The 14,597-nt window shown below is 39.5% G+C and overlaps 1 protein-coding gene across 1 annotated transcript in view; it reads left to right on the forward strand.

The window, feature by feature from the left end:
* Positions 1–11,789: 11,789 nt before the first annotated feature.
* The window catches only part of COL9A1 (collagen type IX alpha 1 chain), an 86,378-nt gene continuing 83,570 nt past the window's right edge, over positions 11,790–14,597 (forward strand). The window contains exon 1 of the mRNA XM_082474204.1: positions 11,790–14,500. Coding sequence (XP_082330330.1) covers positions 14,487–14,500 — 14 coding nt within the window. The 5' untranslated portion in view covers positions 11,790–14,486. The remainder of the gene's footprint in view (positions 14,501–14,597) is intronic.

Below are 14,597 nucleotides of genomic sequence, written 5' to 3' on the forward strand. Positions count from 1 at the left end.
TGGTTCTATTTATTTTTATTCAGGGGTCCTTTTAGGCCAAAGCGTGCTTCACAGTTTTGGGATGTGTGTGTGTGTGTGTGTGTGTGTGTGTGTATGTGTGTGTGTGCCCTTCTTCCTTGAGGGCCGATAAAGTGTTATTTGGCTCTGAAAACTTCCTTAGTACCCAGCACTGTGCTTTAAATATGGTGTTGCTTGAAGTTCTGAGTGCTGAAGAATATACGAACGCTGGCTGCAGTAGGTCATAAAGGAAGAGAGATTATAAATAATCGAGGTCCCTAACCTGTGAGAGTTTAAAATTTGAGACAAATTTTGATATGAATAGAACCACATGAAAATATAGAAAAGACCTTTACTACTACTTTTTGTAGTTTTTAGCAAAGCACCAGTGATGTAAACCTTTGGTCTCAGCTCACTCAATTAGGGAACCAAGTTGGTGACCTGTACAAGGGCAAATTTTATCAGTTCTTGAAGGAGTTCTTAGCTTGGGGGTTATTTATTCATTTTAAAAATTTCCAATATAGACTATATTTCTACTTTTTAAAATGTGAACAAATGATGGAAACAGGGAAATAATTATACTACCCTGTAAGCTTGGGGGTTTATGAAATTATAGGAAGAACATTGGCTTTGGTGTCAGATAAACCAAACTTAGGTTTGGCGTGCCCTCTGTGTCCCTTAGCAAGTTTTCTAACACCTTTGAGCCTCACTCACCTCCCCTATAAAATGGCAGTGAGTTGTGTAGATTGAAGGGGATGACGTCTTTTTAAAGCATGAAGCAGTTCCTGGCATGGTAGAGGGATCCCTTCTCCCATATCCTCCTTATTTTGCACCTCTAGAAAAAGCCCCGGAAGCCTGGGAGAAGCCCTTGGTCCAGACAGACGGGGATGACACCAGTGGTCCCGATCCTGAACTTCTGTCAGCATCTCTGTACTCCCTGCCCATCAGTCCACTCCTCCTGGTCCATTCTGGGCAGACGGCTGCCTGGAATCACTGTGCTAATGCCAGAGCCCTTTCAGCTTGCGGGGGCTCTAAGGTCAGCCCTTAAGGACAAAGACTCTTTATCACCTGCCCATGTGTCAGTTGCCATTGCTATTCCTGGCATCAGTCATGGCTTCAGGGATATTTGAAATGCAGGAATGGCAGGAGGCATGGCTCCCCTGCGGTGGCCCTGCTGCCTCTGGAATGCCTGCCACACCTCTGCTGCTTTGTGGTTAGTCAGTTGGTTGTGAGTTTATGGTCCCACATGACTTTGGGTGAGAAAAGGAATGTCTTTCTAAAACCATGAGCTGCTGGAAGAATCTGCCCCAGTTACTCAATGGTCTTTTCTGTACAGTTGTTCTTTAGAGGTTACAGCAGTTAGAATTAAAAGGTGTAATCTTGACTGCAGGGCTAACTTCTTACACCTGGGCTTTGCTTTCTATTCTGTACATGTCACATCACTGCATTTAAATTTGGGGAAAGAAAATGCTACGTTCTTTGTGACATGTATTTACAGAGGTTATGAAACTATGTAGAATATGATCACAACTTGCGCATAGAAAAGGAACTGGAAAAAATATCCTAAAATGGTAACAGTGAGTTGTCTCACTGAGTGATTTTTTCTTTTTCTTTCTCTATGTCTATATTTTCTACTTTTCTATAATGATCACATATTACTTCTAAAATGAAGAAACTGATTATATACAGATATAGATATATATGTATATAGTAAGCAGCAGTTTCATTGTTGTATCTGTTCCAGATTCAGTCAATAGACTTGGGTACCTCCATTGTCACCATGAACTTAGGCAGCTCTCTTCCATCATCACCAGGAAAACAGGATGGTCACATCTATCTTGTTGGCTTGTTGTGAGATACAAAGGAGATTATGATGATAGATGTTCTTGAAGAACCACACAGCATTATGAAAGAGAAGGTTTTATTGAAGCTGAACTGAGCTTACAAGGCTTATTAAGGGCAGTTTTGTAGGAGGAAGAATCATAAAAGTGTAGCAAACAGCCAAAGATGTGAGTATGGCAGGGAGGAGGGGGCTTCCGATTGGTTTACTTTGATAGCTGTAGGTGGGTTTTCCAGTAGTTGTATATTGCCTGGGAGTTTTCAGCTTCTAGCACAACCGTACAACCCACACAGGGAAAGCTTTTCTAAGGAGATCTCAATTAGCCACAGCTTGCCCCAGCAGAGTGGGACTGAGTGGGAGAATTATGTTTAAGAGAGTGAGTTACAGTAACAAAAACATTTGTAGCTGAAATTTATTGAGTTCCAGACACCATGTTAAACTCTGGTTTAACCCTTAAAATATACCTATAAGGTGGATGCTTTTATTATTCATATCGACACATGAGGAAACTGAGTCACAGGGAGATTAGCGAACTATTCTGGGTTTCCCAGCTGGAAGGGGGTAGTGCTGAGTTGAACCTAACTAGTTTGGTTTCAGAGCCCATACTCTTAACCTTGGGGATGGCCTGCTTAGTTGTAAGGCTCAGTTTGGTGGTGGTGAGGGAGACAGAGTGGATGGCTTACCTCTTGGGGCAGAGTTAAATTTAATTGTGCATTTAATGTCTTTCTCCTTCAAAAGACTTTCAGAACAATCAGAGTGCATTGTATTTGCGCATTTATTCTGATAGCAACACCCAAATGGAATCAATTATAATACTCCAATATATACATATGGGAATAACCATGAATGGAATATTTGCATAAAATCAAAGTTGTCTACTTAAAGACTGGAAATCAGATTCTAGTCCGATGCCTTAGCTTAGGTTTCAAATTTCAGGATTACACTGCCATCTAGTGCAGACAAAACATTTCCCCAGAGTGTGGAAGCTAGTGAATCCATATAAAATTTCTTGGGATGCAACATTAAACAATGTTTATGTAAGGCTTCTTTCATAAAAGAGAAAGAACAATTCAGAATCAAGGATCTTTCTATATATACTGATAAAGGGTAACATGGAATTCAGGAACGCACTTTCTAGTTTTTGGTTGATAGTTGATAATAGTACAGAAGGGAAGGCTTGGGTTCCTGTACTTCATTTAATTTCAAGTACATTTCTTTAATACATATCCAGTAAGGAAATTAGTACAGTTGGTTTTTTTTTTTCATGATCATGAAAGTTCCTGTAGGTCTTATGAGTTCAACTGATAATTATTTTAAAAATTTATCCTGCAAACACTTATTAAATGCTACAGTCAATAGCAGCTGTAAAAAGGAGGGGTAGCTTAATGGAGCTGAAACCATTACTTTTACGAGCAGCCTTTCTTGACGAGTAGTACCAGCGGCACCCGGGAGCTTGCTAGAAATGTAAATTCTCAGGCCCACCTGAAATCTTCTGAATCAGAAACTCTGGTGGGTGGAGCCCTTGATGTGTTTTTAACAAGCCATCCAGGTGGTTCTGGTGTAGCTTTGGGAACAACTGTTAGAAAAGATTACAGTATGTAGAAAAACATGCTGAGGTACCAGAATGTGGAGTTTCTTGGAAGTAGAAAAAGAGGCTCAGGACACGTATCAGCTGCTACAAACTGAAGATCCACAAGGCAGCAGATGCAGCAATATGTGTTGGAAGCCCACATATGGTGGAGGAGAATTGATTTTTCTCTTTCTTGGGGAAAGGGAAATTCTCATATTTTAGAGAAAACAAAAGTAACACATTGAAAGGCTTGGGGTAGGGATGGGGTTTATGTTAAATAACACATTGTTGTATTAATGGTCTATGGCAAAGACACATTTATCTGTGAGTGATTTCAGAGAGAAATGGCTGTCATCATGGGGCTCTATTTGCTTGCTATATATGATTAGGCTACAAGTATAGAACCAAAATAAGCAGATTCAAACTAGAGCTTTGATTATGGTGAAATTTCTTTACAGTAAAAACTGAACCCAATGCAAAACTGTGGGAGTCCTAGTTTTAGCAACTCTCTGATTGTTAATCAGCCTCTCAGCCAGATTTCTATGATGAATTTCAGGCCCTTGCTGTGTCTGATTTGTGGCATCCTCACACAACTGATATGTGCCCTTAGGCATTTTGGGTCTTTTATTTTTAAAGACAAGAGAGACGGAAGAAAACTTAAGCCTAGATACTATTAGGAAGCTAGTTTTTAAAGTGCCTCTTTGTTTTACTCTATAATGTAATTAATAATGGGAGTCGTGGCATCTTTAATTAATGTTATAAGTTAATGGGAACTTCAAAAGAATACTTTCTAAAAAATATAGTCGTGTTAAAAGCAAGGAACTTGTTCTACCACTCATGAGTTTTATGGGGCATCTCAACTATTGTGCCCCGTACTGGGAAATAAGAAGAAAGCTACCTCTTGCCATTTCTAGTGCAGCTGTATTCTAACCCAATGTTTTTCAAACCATGGGTTGCAACCCATTAGGTGGTCCTGAAATCAATCTATTGAGTTGATCACATCACTAAAAAAATGTAATAGAATAAAACAGAAAACAGAGTGCACCACACTTACATGGGTAAGTACTATTTTCTGAAACTTTCGTTTCAGTTGTATGTATGCATATTTATCAAATCCATTCAATCCATCTTTCCAGAAATGCCAGAACCATCTTTCTGAAGACATCTGAAAAGTCATTCTTGGCCTCAAACTCTTCACTCATTTGCTTAACAGCCAGAATGAAGTCCAAACTCTTTCAAAGATTTTCAAGATCCCCTACTCATCTCCTTCCCCATGGTCCTTCTACCTGTCATTTTAAAAGAATCACCATCTACTCAGTTACTCAAACTTCTACTTCCCCACCAAGTCCTTTTCTAATGTTCTGCCCATCAGTCTTACCTCCTCCTTCTCATCTTGTCTGAGTTAAAATTTACCATCTCAGATAAGCCTTCTCTGACAGCTCAGTCTAGATCAGCCTCTAAACCCACCCCTTCCCTTCCTCTAGCACACTTTACCCTTTTTTGTATTTTTTTAAAATAATAGTTCCAACTGAAATTATCCTGTTTCTTCTTATAAACGTATTTAGTATCTGTCTCCCCAGAAACATGTAAGCTCCATGGGGCAGGGACCTGGTCTTGCTCTGCCATATTTATGTGCTGAGATCCATTCAGGGCTCATGGTAGAAAAGTCACCAATAAGTACTTACCAAGTGAAAGAGTTCCAGAGCTAAACTTATGGTTCCTGAAGTATACTCCTCTACCTTTTTGTCATGGTATCTGTTGTTTCTTCTGCCCCAAATGCACTGTACCTGTTTGTTCTCTTGGTAGGCATCTATTCATCCTTTAAGATTTCACTTCCTTGAGACTTCCTGGTTCAAGATGGTGGTGTAGGGAGATCCTGAGTTCACCTCCTCCATCAGATGCAACAAATCAACAACTATACATGGAATAGTTTCCTCTAAAAAAGACCTGAAGACTGGATGAACAGAGCCTCCACAATAAGGGATAAAAGGGCAGCATGGAGATGGGTAGGAGGAGCAGAGACACAGTGTCTCACACACACACAAAACCCCACTCCAGGAACAGTGATCCAAAATTGAGAAGTATTTAAGAAAACGTGGAATTTTCCCATAAGGAGTGAAGGCTTTGTATTCCACATCAGGAACCCCAACCCTTAGGTCCTGTACAGGAGAGATGAAGCCCCCAAATGCCTGGGTTTGCAAAATAATGGGGATTATGTCCAGGAAAACCATAGTACCGTAGGGGAAGAAGAATCCACTCTTAAAGGGCTCCTGCACAGACTCAGTCACCCTGGGATCCAGAGCAGAAAACACCAGCTTGAAAACTTCCTGGACCATATGTGAGGGAGACCCACTTACTAATCTTAAGGCATGAGCTGGAGAGACAGGGACCTGCTGGGACTCTCCCTGGGACAGACACACAGGTGAGTACCATTTTGTGATCTTATTCTACCTTACTAATGCCAATGCTGGTGGGAGCCACTTTGTAACTCTCCCTCTAATGTGCTAGTGTTGGGAGGTGTACCCTGCTGAGAGCCCCACCCATCCCCATGCCACAGCTGCATGTCACAGCTGAGCTAGATGAGAGCACCCCCCCTTACCCATGCCACAGTAAGTGGGCATGCCCAGACCACACCGGGGATGCCCCTTGGGCACCCAGCTCTGGTGGCCAGGGGAGACTGTGCTTCTGGGCCCCATGGGGCATCTCCTACCCAGGGCCACTCCTTCAAGATTGGGAGAAGTAGCTGATTTGCCTAATACATAAAAACAAGCACAGAGAGTCAGGCAAAATGAGGAGATAGAGGAATAAGTTTTGAATGAAAGAACAAGACAAAACCGCAGAAAAAGATCTTAATAACATGGAGATCAGCAATCCACCTGATAAAGAATTCTAAGTATTGGTCATAGGGATACTCACTGAACTTGGGAGAAGAATCGATGATCATAGTGAGAATTTCAACAAAGAGACAGAAAATATAAGAAAGTACCAAACAGCAGTTACAGAGCAGAAGAATACAAAAACTGAACTGAAAAAATACACTAGAGGGATTCAACAGCAGACTGAATAAAGCAGAAGAATGGACCAGTGAGCTGGAAGACAGAGTAATGGAACTCACTTAGAGCAGCAAAAAGAAAAAAAGAATTTTAAAAAGTAAAGATACCTTAAGGGAACTTTGGGACAACATCAGGCAGAAATAGCATTCACATTTTAGTGGTCCCAAATGGAAAAGAGAAAGAGGGCCATAAAACTTCCTTGAAGAAAAAATGGCTGAAAACCTCCCTAATCTTGGGAAGGAACCAGACATCAAGGCCCCGGAACCCCAGAGATTTCCAAACAAGTTGAACCCACAGAGATCCACACTAAGACACATTATAATGAAAATGATATAAGTTAAAGAGAGAATCTTAAAAGCAGCAAAAGAAAAATACCTTGTTATGTACAAGGGAAACCCCATAAGACTATTATCAGCAGATTTTTCAGCAGAAACTTTGAAGGCCAAAATGGAGTGACATGACATATTCAAAGTGTCCAAAGGAAAAAAAACCTTTAACCAAGAATTCTCTACCTGGCAAGTTATCATTCAGAATTAAAGGAGAGATTAAAAGTTTTCCAGATCAGCAAAAGCTAAAGAAGTTCATCACCACTAAACCGGTCTTACGAAAAATGTTATACATACATATGCACCCAATGTTATGCATATATATGCACCCAATATAGGAACACCAAAATAGATAAAATGAAAATTAATGAACCTAAAGGAAGAAATTGAAAGCACTACAATAATACTAGGGGACTTTAACACCCCACTTACATCAATGAATAGAGATCATCTAGACAGAAAATCAATGAGGAAACTTTTGCCTTAAACAACACATTAAATCAGATGGACTTAATAGGTATACACAGAACATTCCATCCCAAAGCAGCAGAATACACATTCTTCTCAAGTACATATGGACCATTTTCCAGGACAGATCACATGTTAGGTCACAAAAGAAGTCTCAATAAATTCAAGAAAATTGATCAAGCATCTCTTCTGACCACTATGGTATAAAACTAGAAATCAATTACAAGAAGAAAACTGGGGGAAAAAATGTGGAGATTAAACATGTTATTGAATAACCAATGGGTCATTGAAGAAATCAAAGGAGAAATTAAAAAATACCTAGAGGAAAATGAAAACAGAAATATGACATACCAGAATCTATGGGATGCAGCATAAGTGGTTCTAAGAGGGAAGCTCATAGCAATGCAGGCCTATCTCAGGAAACAAGGAAAGATCTCATATAAACAATCTAACTTTACACTTAAAGGATCTAGGAAAAGAACAAATGAAGCCCAAAGTTAGTAGAAGGAAGGAAATAATAAAGATCACAGCAGAAGTAAATGAAATAGAGACTAAAAAGACAGTAGAAAAGGTCAATAAAGCTAAAAGCTGGTTCTTTGAGATGATAAACAAAATTGGCAAACCTTTAGCTAGACAAATTAATAAAAAAGAGAGACTCCTCAAATAAAATCAGAAGTGAAAGATGAGAAGTTACAACTGATACCACAGAAATAGAAAGGAACATAAGAGACTACTATAAACAATTATAAGACAACAAATTGGACAATCTAGAAGAAATGGATAAATTCCTAGAAATGTACAATCTGCCAAGATTGCATCATGAAGAAAAATAAATTGGAATAAACTGATTACTAGTAAGTACATTGAATCAGTAATCAAAAATCTTCCAGTAAACCAAAGTCCAGGACCAAATGTCTTCACTGGTGAATTCTACCAAACATTCAAAGAAGACTTAATACCTATCCTTCTCAAATTCTTCCAAAAAATTGAAGAGGAGAGAATGCTTCCAAACTCATTTTATGAGGTCAGCATTACCCTGATACCAAAACCAGACAAGGATACCACAAAAAAAGAAAATTACAGGCTAATATCCTTGATGAATATAGATGCACATATTGTTGACAAAATATTAGCAAGTCAAATTCAACAATACACTAAAAGGATCATACATCATGATCAAGTGGCATGCAAAGATGGTTCAACATTTGCAAATCAGTCAACATGACATACCATATTAACAAAGCAAGGGATAAAAATCATACTGTCATCTCAGTAGATGCAGAAAAAATATTTGTCAGAATCCTACATCCATTTATGATAAAAACACTCAACAAAGTGGGTATGGAGGGAACATACCTCAACATACAATAAAAGCTATATATTACAAACCCACAGCTAACATGCTCAATGGTGAAAGCTGAAAGCTTTTCCACTAAGATCAAGAACAAGACAAGGATGCATACTCTTGCCACTTTTATTTAACATAGTATCAGTAGCCTTATTTAGGCAAACAAAAAAGCATCCTAACTGGAAAGGAAGAAGTAAAACCATCACTATTTGCAGATGACATGATACTATATATGGAAAATCCTAAATACTTCACTGAAAAACTGTTAGAACTAATAAATGAAGTCAGTAAAATTGCAGGACGCAAAATCAATATACAGAAATCTGTGGAGTTTCTATACACTAATAACAAGGTATCAGAAAAATAAATCAAGAAAGCAATTCCATTTACAGTTCAATCAAAAACAAACAAACAAAAAATACCTAGGGAGAAATTTAACCAAGGAGGTGAAAGACCTACACACTGAAAACTATAGGACTCTGATGAAAGAAATTGAAGAAGACACAAATAAATGGAAATATATTTCATGCCTATGAATTGGAAGAATTTATATTGTGAAAATATCCATACCACCCAAAGCAATCTACAAAGTCAATGCAATCCCCATTAAGATTCCAATGGCATTTTTCACAGGACTAGAACAAATAATTATAAAATTTGTACGGAGCCACAAAAGATCCCCAAAAGCCAAAGCAATCTTGAGAATAAGAATAAAATTGGCGTTATCATGCTCCTTGATTTTAGATTTTACTACACAGATATAGTAATCAAAGAGTATGATATTGGCATTAAATATATGGACACATATATGTACAGTTAATTTATGACAGAGGATCCAAGGACATAAAATGGAGAAAGGACAGTCTCTTAAATAAATGGTGTTGAGAAAACTGGGCAACAACATGCAAAGAATGAAACTGGACCCCTGTCTTACACCACACACAAAAATTACCTCAAAATGGATTAAAGATTTGAATGTAAGACCTGAAACCATAAAATTCCGAGAAGAAGACACAGGTGGTAAGCTCCTTGACATCAGACTTAGTGATGTTTTTGTGGATCTGACTCCAAAAGCAAAGGAAACAAAAGCAAAAGTAAACAAATGGGACTCTGTCAAACAAAAAAGCTTCTGCACAGTGAAGGAATCCATCATCAAAATTAAAAGGTAACTTACTGAATGGAAGAAGATATTTGCAAATCAAATATCTGATAAGGGCTTAATATACAAAATATATCAGGATCTCATAGAACTCAACAATAAAAACCCAAACAACCTGATTAAAAAATAGGCAGAGGATCTGAAGAGACGTTTTTCAAAGAATACATACAAATGGCCAACAGACACATGAACAGATATCCAGCATCACTAATTATTAGGGAGATGCATATCAAAACCACAATGAAATATCACCTCGCACCTGTTAGAATGGCTGTTCTCAAAGACAAGAAGTAACAAGTGTTGGCAAGGATGTGGAGAAACGGGAATCCTCTAATACTGTTGGTGGGACTATAAATTGGTGGAGCCACTAATTCAAAAATATATATGTACCCTTATGTTTGTTGCAGCATTATTTACAATAGTCAAGATATGAAAATAACCCATGGCCATCAATGGATGGATGGATAAAGAAGATGTGATATATATATTCCATTGTATATATATATATATATATATACACACACACACACACACAGAAGGAAAAAGACAAATACTGTACAGTTTTACTCATATGTGGAATCTAAAACAAACAAAGAAACAAACAAATGAACAAAGAAAACAGAACAAAAACGAACTCATAGATACAGAGACCAAATTAGTGGTTACCAACAGGGTAGGGGGTTCGGGGGTCAGCCAAATGGGTGAAGGATCAATTGTGTGGTGACGGATGGTAGCTAGACCTTCAGTGTTGATCATTTTGTAGTGTGTACAGATGCCAAATTATAAAGCTGTGCACCTGAAACTTCTATAATGTTACATGCCAATTTTACTTCAATTAAAAAAAAAAGTTTTTTAAATGAAAAATTTCCCAGTGCTCCTGGACTGAGTTCATACTTGTTTTCAGTGATGCTGCAGCCTCTTTCACTTGCTGTTTTGCAGTCATTTTTGTATGGGATTCCCCACTGGGCCATGAGCTTCCTCAGGGCAACGTTGTGTTTATTCATGCTTTTTGTCTCTTCAAATCCTAGCCCTTGGTAGCAGTGGCATATACTTGGGGTACATAGTGCTTCAAGAAGTGTCTGTTGGATACATGAAAGAATGCTCAACATCATTAATTATTAGAGAAATGCAAATCAAAACTACAATGAGATATCATCTCACACCCGTCAGAATGGCCATCATCAAAAAATCTAGAAACAATAAATGCTGGAGAGGGTGTGGAGGAAAGGGAACACTCTTGCACTGTTGGTGGGAATGTAAATTGATACAGCCACTATGGAGAACAGTATGGAGGTTCCTTAAAAAACTACAAATAGAACTACCATATGACCCAGCAATCCCCCTACTGGGCATATACCCTGAGAAAACCATAGTTCAAAAAGAGTCATGTACCAAAATATTCATTGCAGCTCTATTTACAATAGCCAGGACATGGAAGCAACCTAAATGTCCATCGACAGATGAACGGATAAAGAAGATGTGCCACATATATACAATGGAATATTACTCAGCCATAAAAAGAAATGAAATGGAGGTATTTGTAATGAGGTGGATGGAGTTAGAGTCTGTCATACAGAGTGAAGTAAGTCAGAAAGAGAAAAACAAATACAGTATGCTAACACATATATACGGAATCTAAGGAAAAAAAAAAAAAAAAGGCCATGAAGAACCTAGTGGCAAGACGGGAATAAAGACACAGACCTACTAGAGAATGGACTTGAGGATATGGGGAGGGGGTGGGGTGAGATGTGACAGGGTAAGAGAGTGTCATGGACATATATACACTACCAAATGTAAAATAGATAGCTAGTGGGAAGCAGCCGCATAGCACAGGGAGATCAGCTCGGTGCTTTGTGACCACCTAGAGGGGTGGGATGGGGAGGGTGGTAGGGAGGGAGATGCAAGAGGGAAGAGATATGGGAACATATTGTATATGTATAACTGATTCACTTTGTTATAAAGCAGAAGCTAACACACCATTGTAAGGCAATTATACTTCAATAAAGATGTTAAAAAAAAAAAAAGAAGTGTCTGTTGAATGACTGAGTAAACTGAGTAAAAGAAAGCAGATGATCAAGGCAGCTGATTATTTATGATGATGTTCCCTGATTTAAACTGTAAATAAATAAAATTCTGGGTTTATAGAAAGGAAAATATTAGTGTATATGTATGTTGTGTAGAGGACAGTGTGTCTGGGGTGGGGGAGGGAGTAAAGAAGGGTAAAAACACAGTTACTCTGTATCAAATACTTTTATTTACAAAATGGATCATTTAAAATATCAAGCTGTCAATGCATTGACAGTCTGATATGATTGACCAGATTTCATTTCCACATGGTTTTTCAGGGTCAGAACTGTTAAGTAAGGTGAGGGAACAGAGTTAATGATAAAAAATCTTGTGTGCCTATGATTTTAGGATGCAGCCTGACCCAGACAGGAACAGCTTGGGGTTTGCACTGTTCCCTGTGAGACTCTAATGTCATATTAGGAAATTTGATTAAGAGAAAATGGGGGTGGGAGGAGGAGAAAACCTGTCCTAAATATGTGTGTGAGATAAAAATATCTTGTTTTCTCTGGATTTACATTCTTCCTTAATAGAGTTATTGCTTGCTCTTCACCACCTTAAATAAAACTGCCAAGCTGGAAAGAAGCCAAACTACTTATAAACAAACCCATTTTCTTCTCTGTTCTTTTATTAAAGTCTCCCCCACACTTGTCTTCAGATCCTAGCTGTAGAGGATTCTTCAAAGTGGGAGGAGGGGGGGAAGGCAAAAGCAGAGGTGAGATCTCTAAAACACTTAACAAAAGGATTTCTTGACCACTTAATTCCATAGGGAAATCTGCCTCTTCTTTCCCAGAGTATTAATATTAGAGGATCTGTATTGCGAATAGAGAACTTCAGTGGAGAGGGTCCCTTTGGAAAAGGCCCTTTTCCCTGTGGAGCTAGGGCTGGCTTACCCTGTGTGATTTCAGGTTGTCAGGAGGTCCCCAGCTGCACAATTTCTCCTCTGATGTCCTACCAGTAGAAAGGGTCAGTTCTTTGGGCTAATAAGCTGCTCCATTTATGTAAGCTAAGCCCTGGCTGACTTATAAGAATAAGCTAAGACCCTCTGTAATTCTGTGACTCAGCCACAATTGCTGCCCTAGGAAACTGCAACTTTGATAGATGGAAGAAGAATGACAGGGCCGTGTGGAAAGCCCCAGACAACGTGAGGAAATGGATGTCCCAACGCCGGGGGGGAGACAGGAGTCCAACAGATAGGTCATGAACAGAAAAGCGATGGGGGGCAAATGGACAGTGGAATTTGCCTAGCTCTCAACTTGTCAGGCCAAACCCTCCAGCGAGCTGAGAGAGACAGAAGAGGAAAGGATTTTTTTTTTTCTGGGGTGGGGGGAGCACCAAACAAAACATAAGAAGCAACACTGCTTATTTTGCAGTGAAATAGAAAGTTTAATTAATTTAAAAATTAAAGAAACGTCAAGGAAGCAAAACAACTTCATGCTAGATACCATGGACTTATTAGGATCATTGGATCCTCCGACCCTGAAAGTCCTTTGATTTTGGGCTGGACCATCCTGAGTGGGTGGCATGGGAGCTTGCTCTCAAGCTGCTCAAGTTCTGGGAGAGGGTGGGTATGTGTGACACGGGGCTGATACAAATCTCTTTCTCCAGGTCTCTGCTCCTTGTAACTGGAACTCAACTTGTTTTTAGAGCATAATATGCTGCTGATTTCCAAAGATATTCTGCTCAGCTCTGGTGCTGTAACTATAGAGTTTAAGAAGAAATAAGACCTGGGCTTGATGTTACATTTTATCAAGATTTCCAGCCATCAAGTACAGAGAGCTTGCGTGTATTGAGTAAATTAGCTGTGCAACTTTGAAGTTACAAGTTACTTCATTTTCTGTGCCCCAGTTATCTCATTTCTAGAATAGAGATAATTTTAGTCTTACCTTACAGTGAAATGAGAATTAAATGTTATCAGGCGTCAAGTACTTTCAATAGAGGGGCACACATGGTGAAGTGTTAGCTACAATGGCAATGATTATGGGGAATAAGGATGGTTTTCCAAAGCCAGGTGTGAGGCTCTGCTATTTTGTTTGACTCTTTAACAATTGTTTGGGGTAACTATGTTCAACTTGTATTGCAGTTAAGGCAACTAAGTTACAGACAGATTAACTACTTTGCCTGAGGACAACAGCTGAAGAGCTTCAGAACAAACTGGGATTCAAACCTAGGTTGGCTGGGCCCCAGGGCCCCTGTGAATTCCCACATCCCTGCCTTCCAGGGAGCCCCTCTTTCCCCCTGTCCTCCAAAAGCTTGCAGTGTATTCCTAGAGCAGTTCTCAAAGCTTCCACTGTATTCCTATAGCAGCTTGCCTGGATTTTTCTGGTGAATTTCTCCACATCCTGATTTTTTTTTTTTTTTTATTTTCAGCAAACGTTCCCTTGCTAGTCCCTCCTTCAGTGTAACCTTGTTAGCTTTGTGGACACACCCCTGGCTAGGCCTGGCCTTACAGGGTGGCCTCTTCCCACCCCTTCCCTCTGCTTTGGCTTAAAGTGTCACCAGATGCCTCTGGTTCACTCCCTTTGCTTTAAGCCCTCACAGGGGGCAGGAGGGACCAAGGCTGGCCTGGGGTGGCACTGAAGGGGTCCTGGGGGAGCACTGACTCCCCACAACCCCTTCTTCATTGGGACTGTTGGCAACAAAGGAAAAGCAGTTGGGAAAATGAAGAACTTCTGGTAAGACCTTGACGCAGAAAAGAGTGATGGGGAGACGGGGCTGGGGACCCTTGGAACCCAAGGTCTGTGTTTTTGCAGTGGTGGTAGGAGGGGAGGA

This window comes from Balaenoptera physalus, assembly GCF_965194825.1.
Source record: "Balaenoptera physalus genome assembly, chromosome: 9".
NCBI lineage: Eukaryota > Metazoa > Chordata > Mammalia > Artiodactyla > Balaenopteridae > Balaenoptera > Balaenoptera physalus.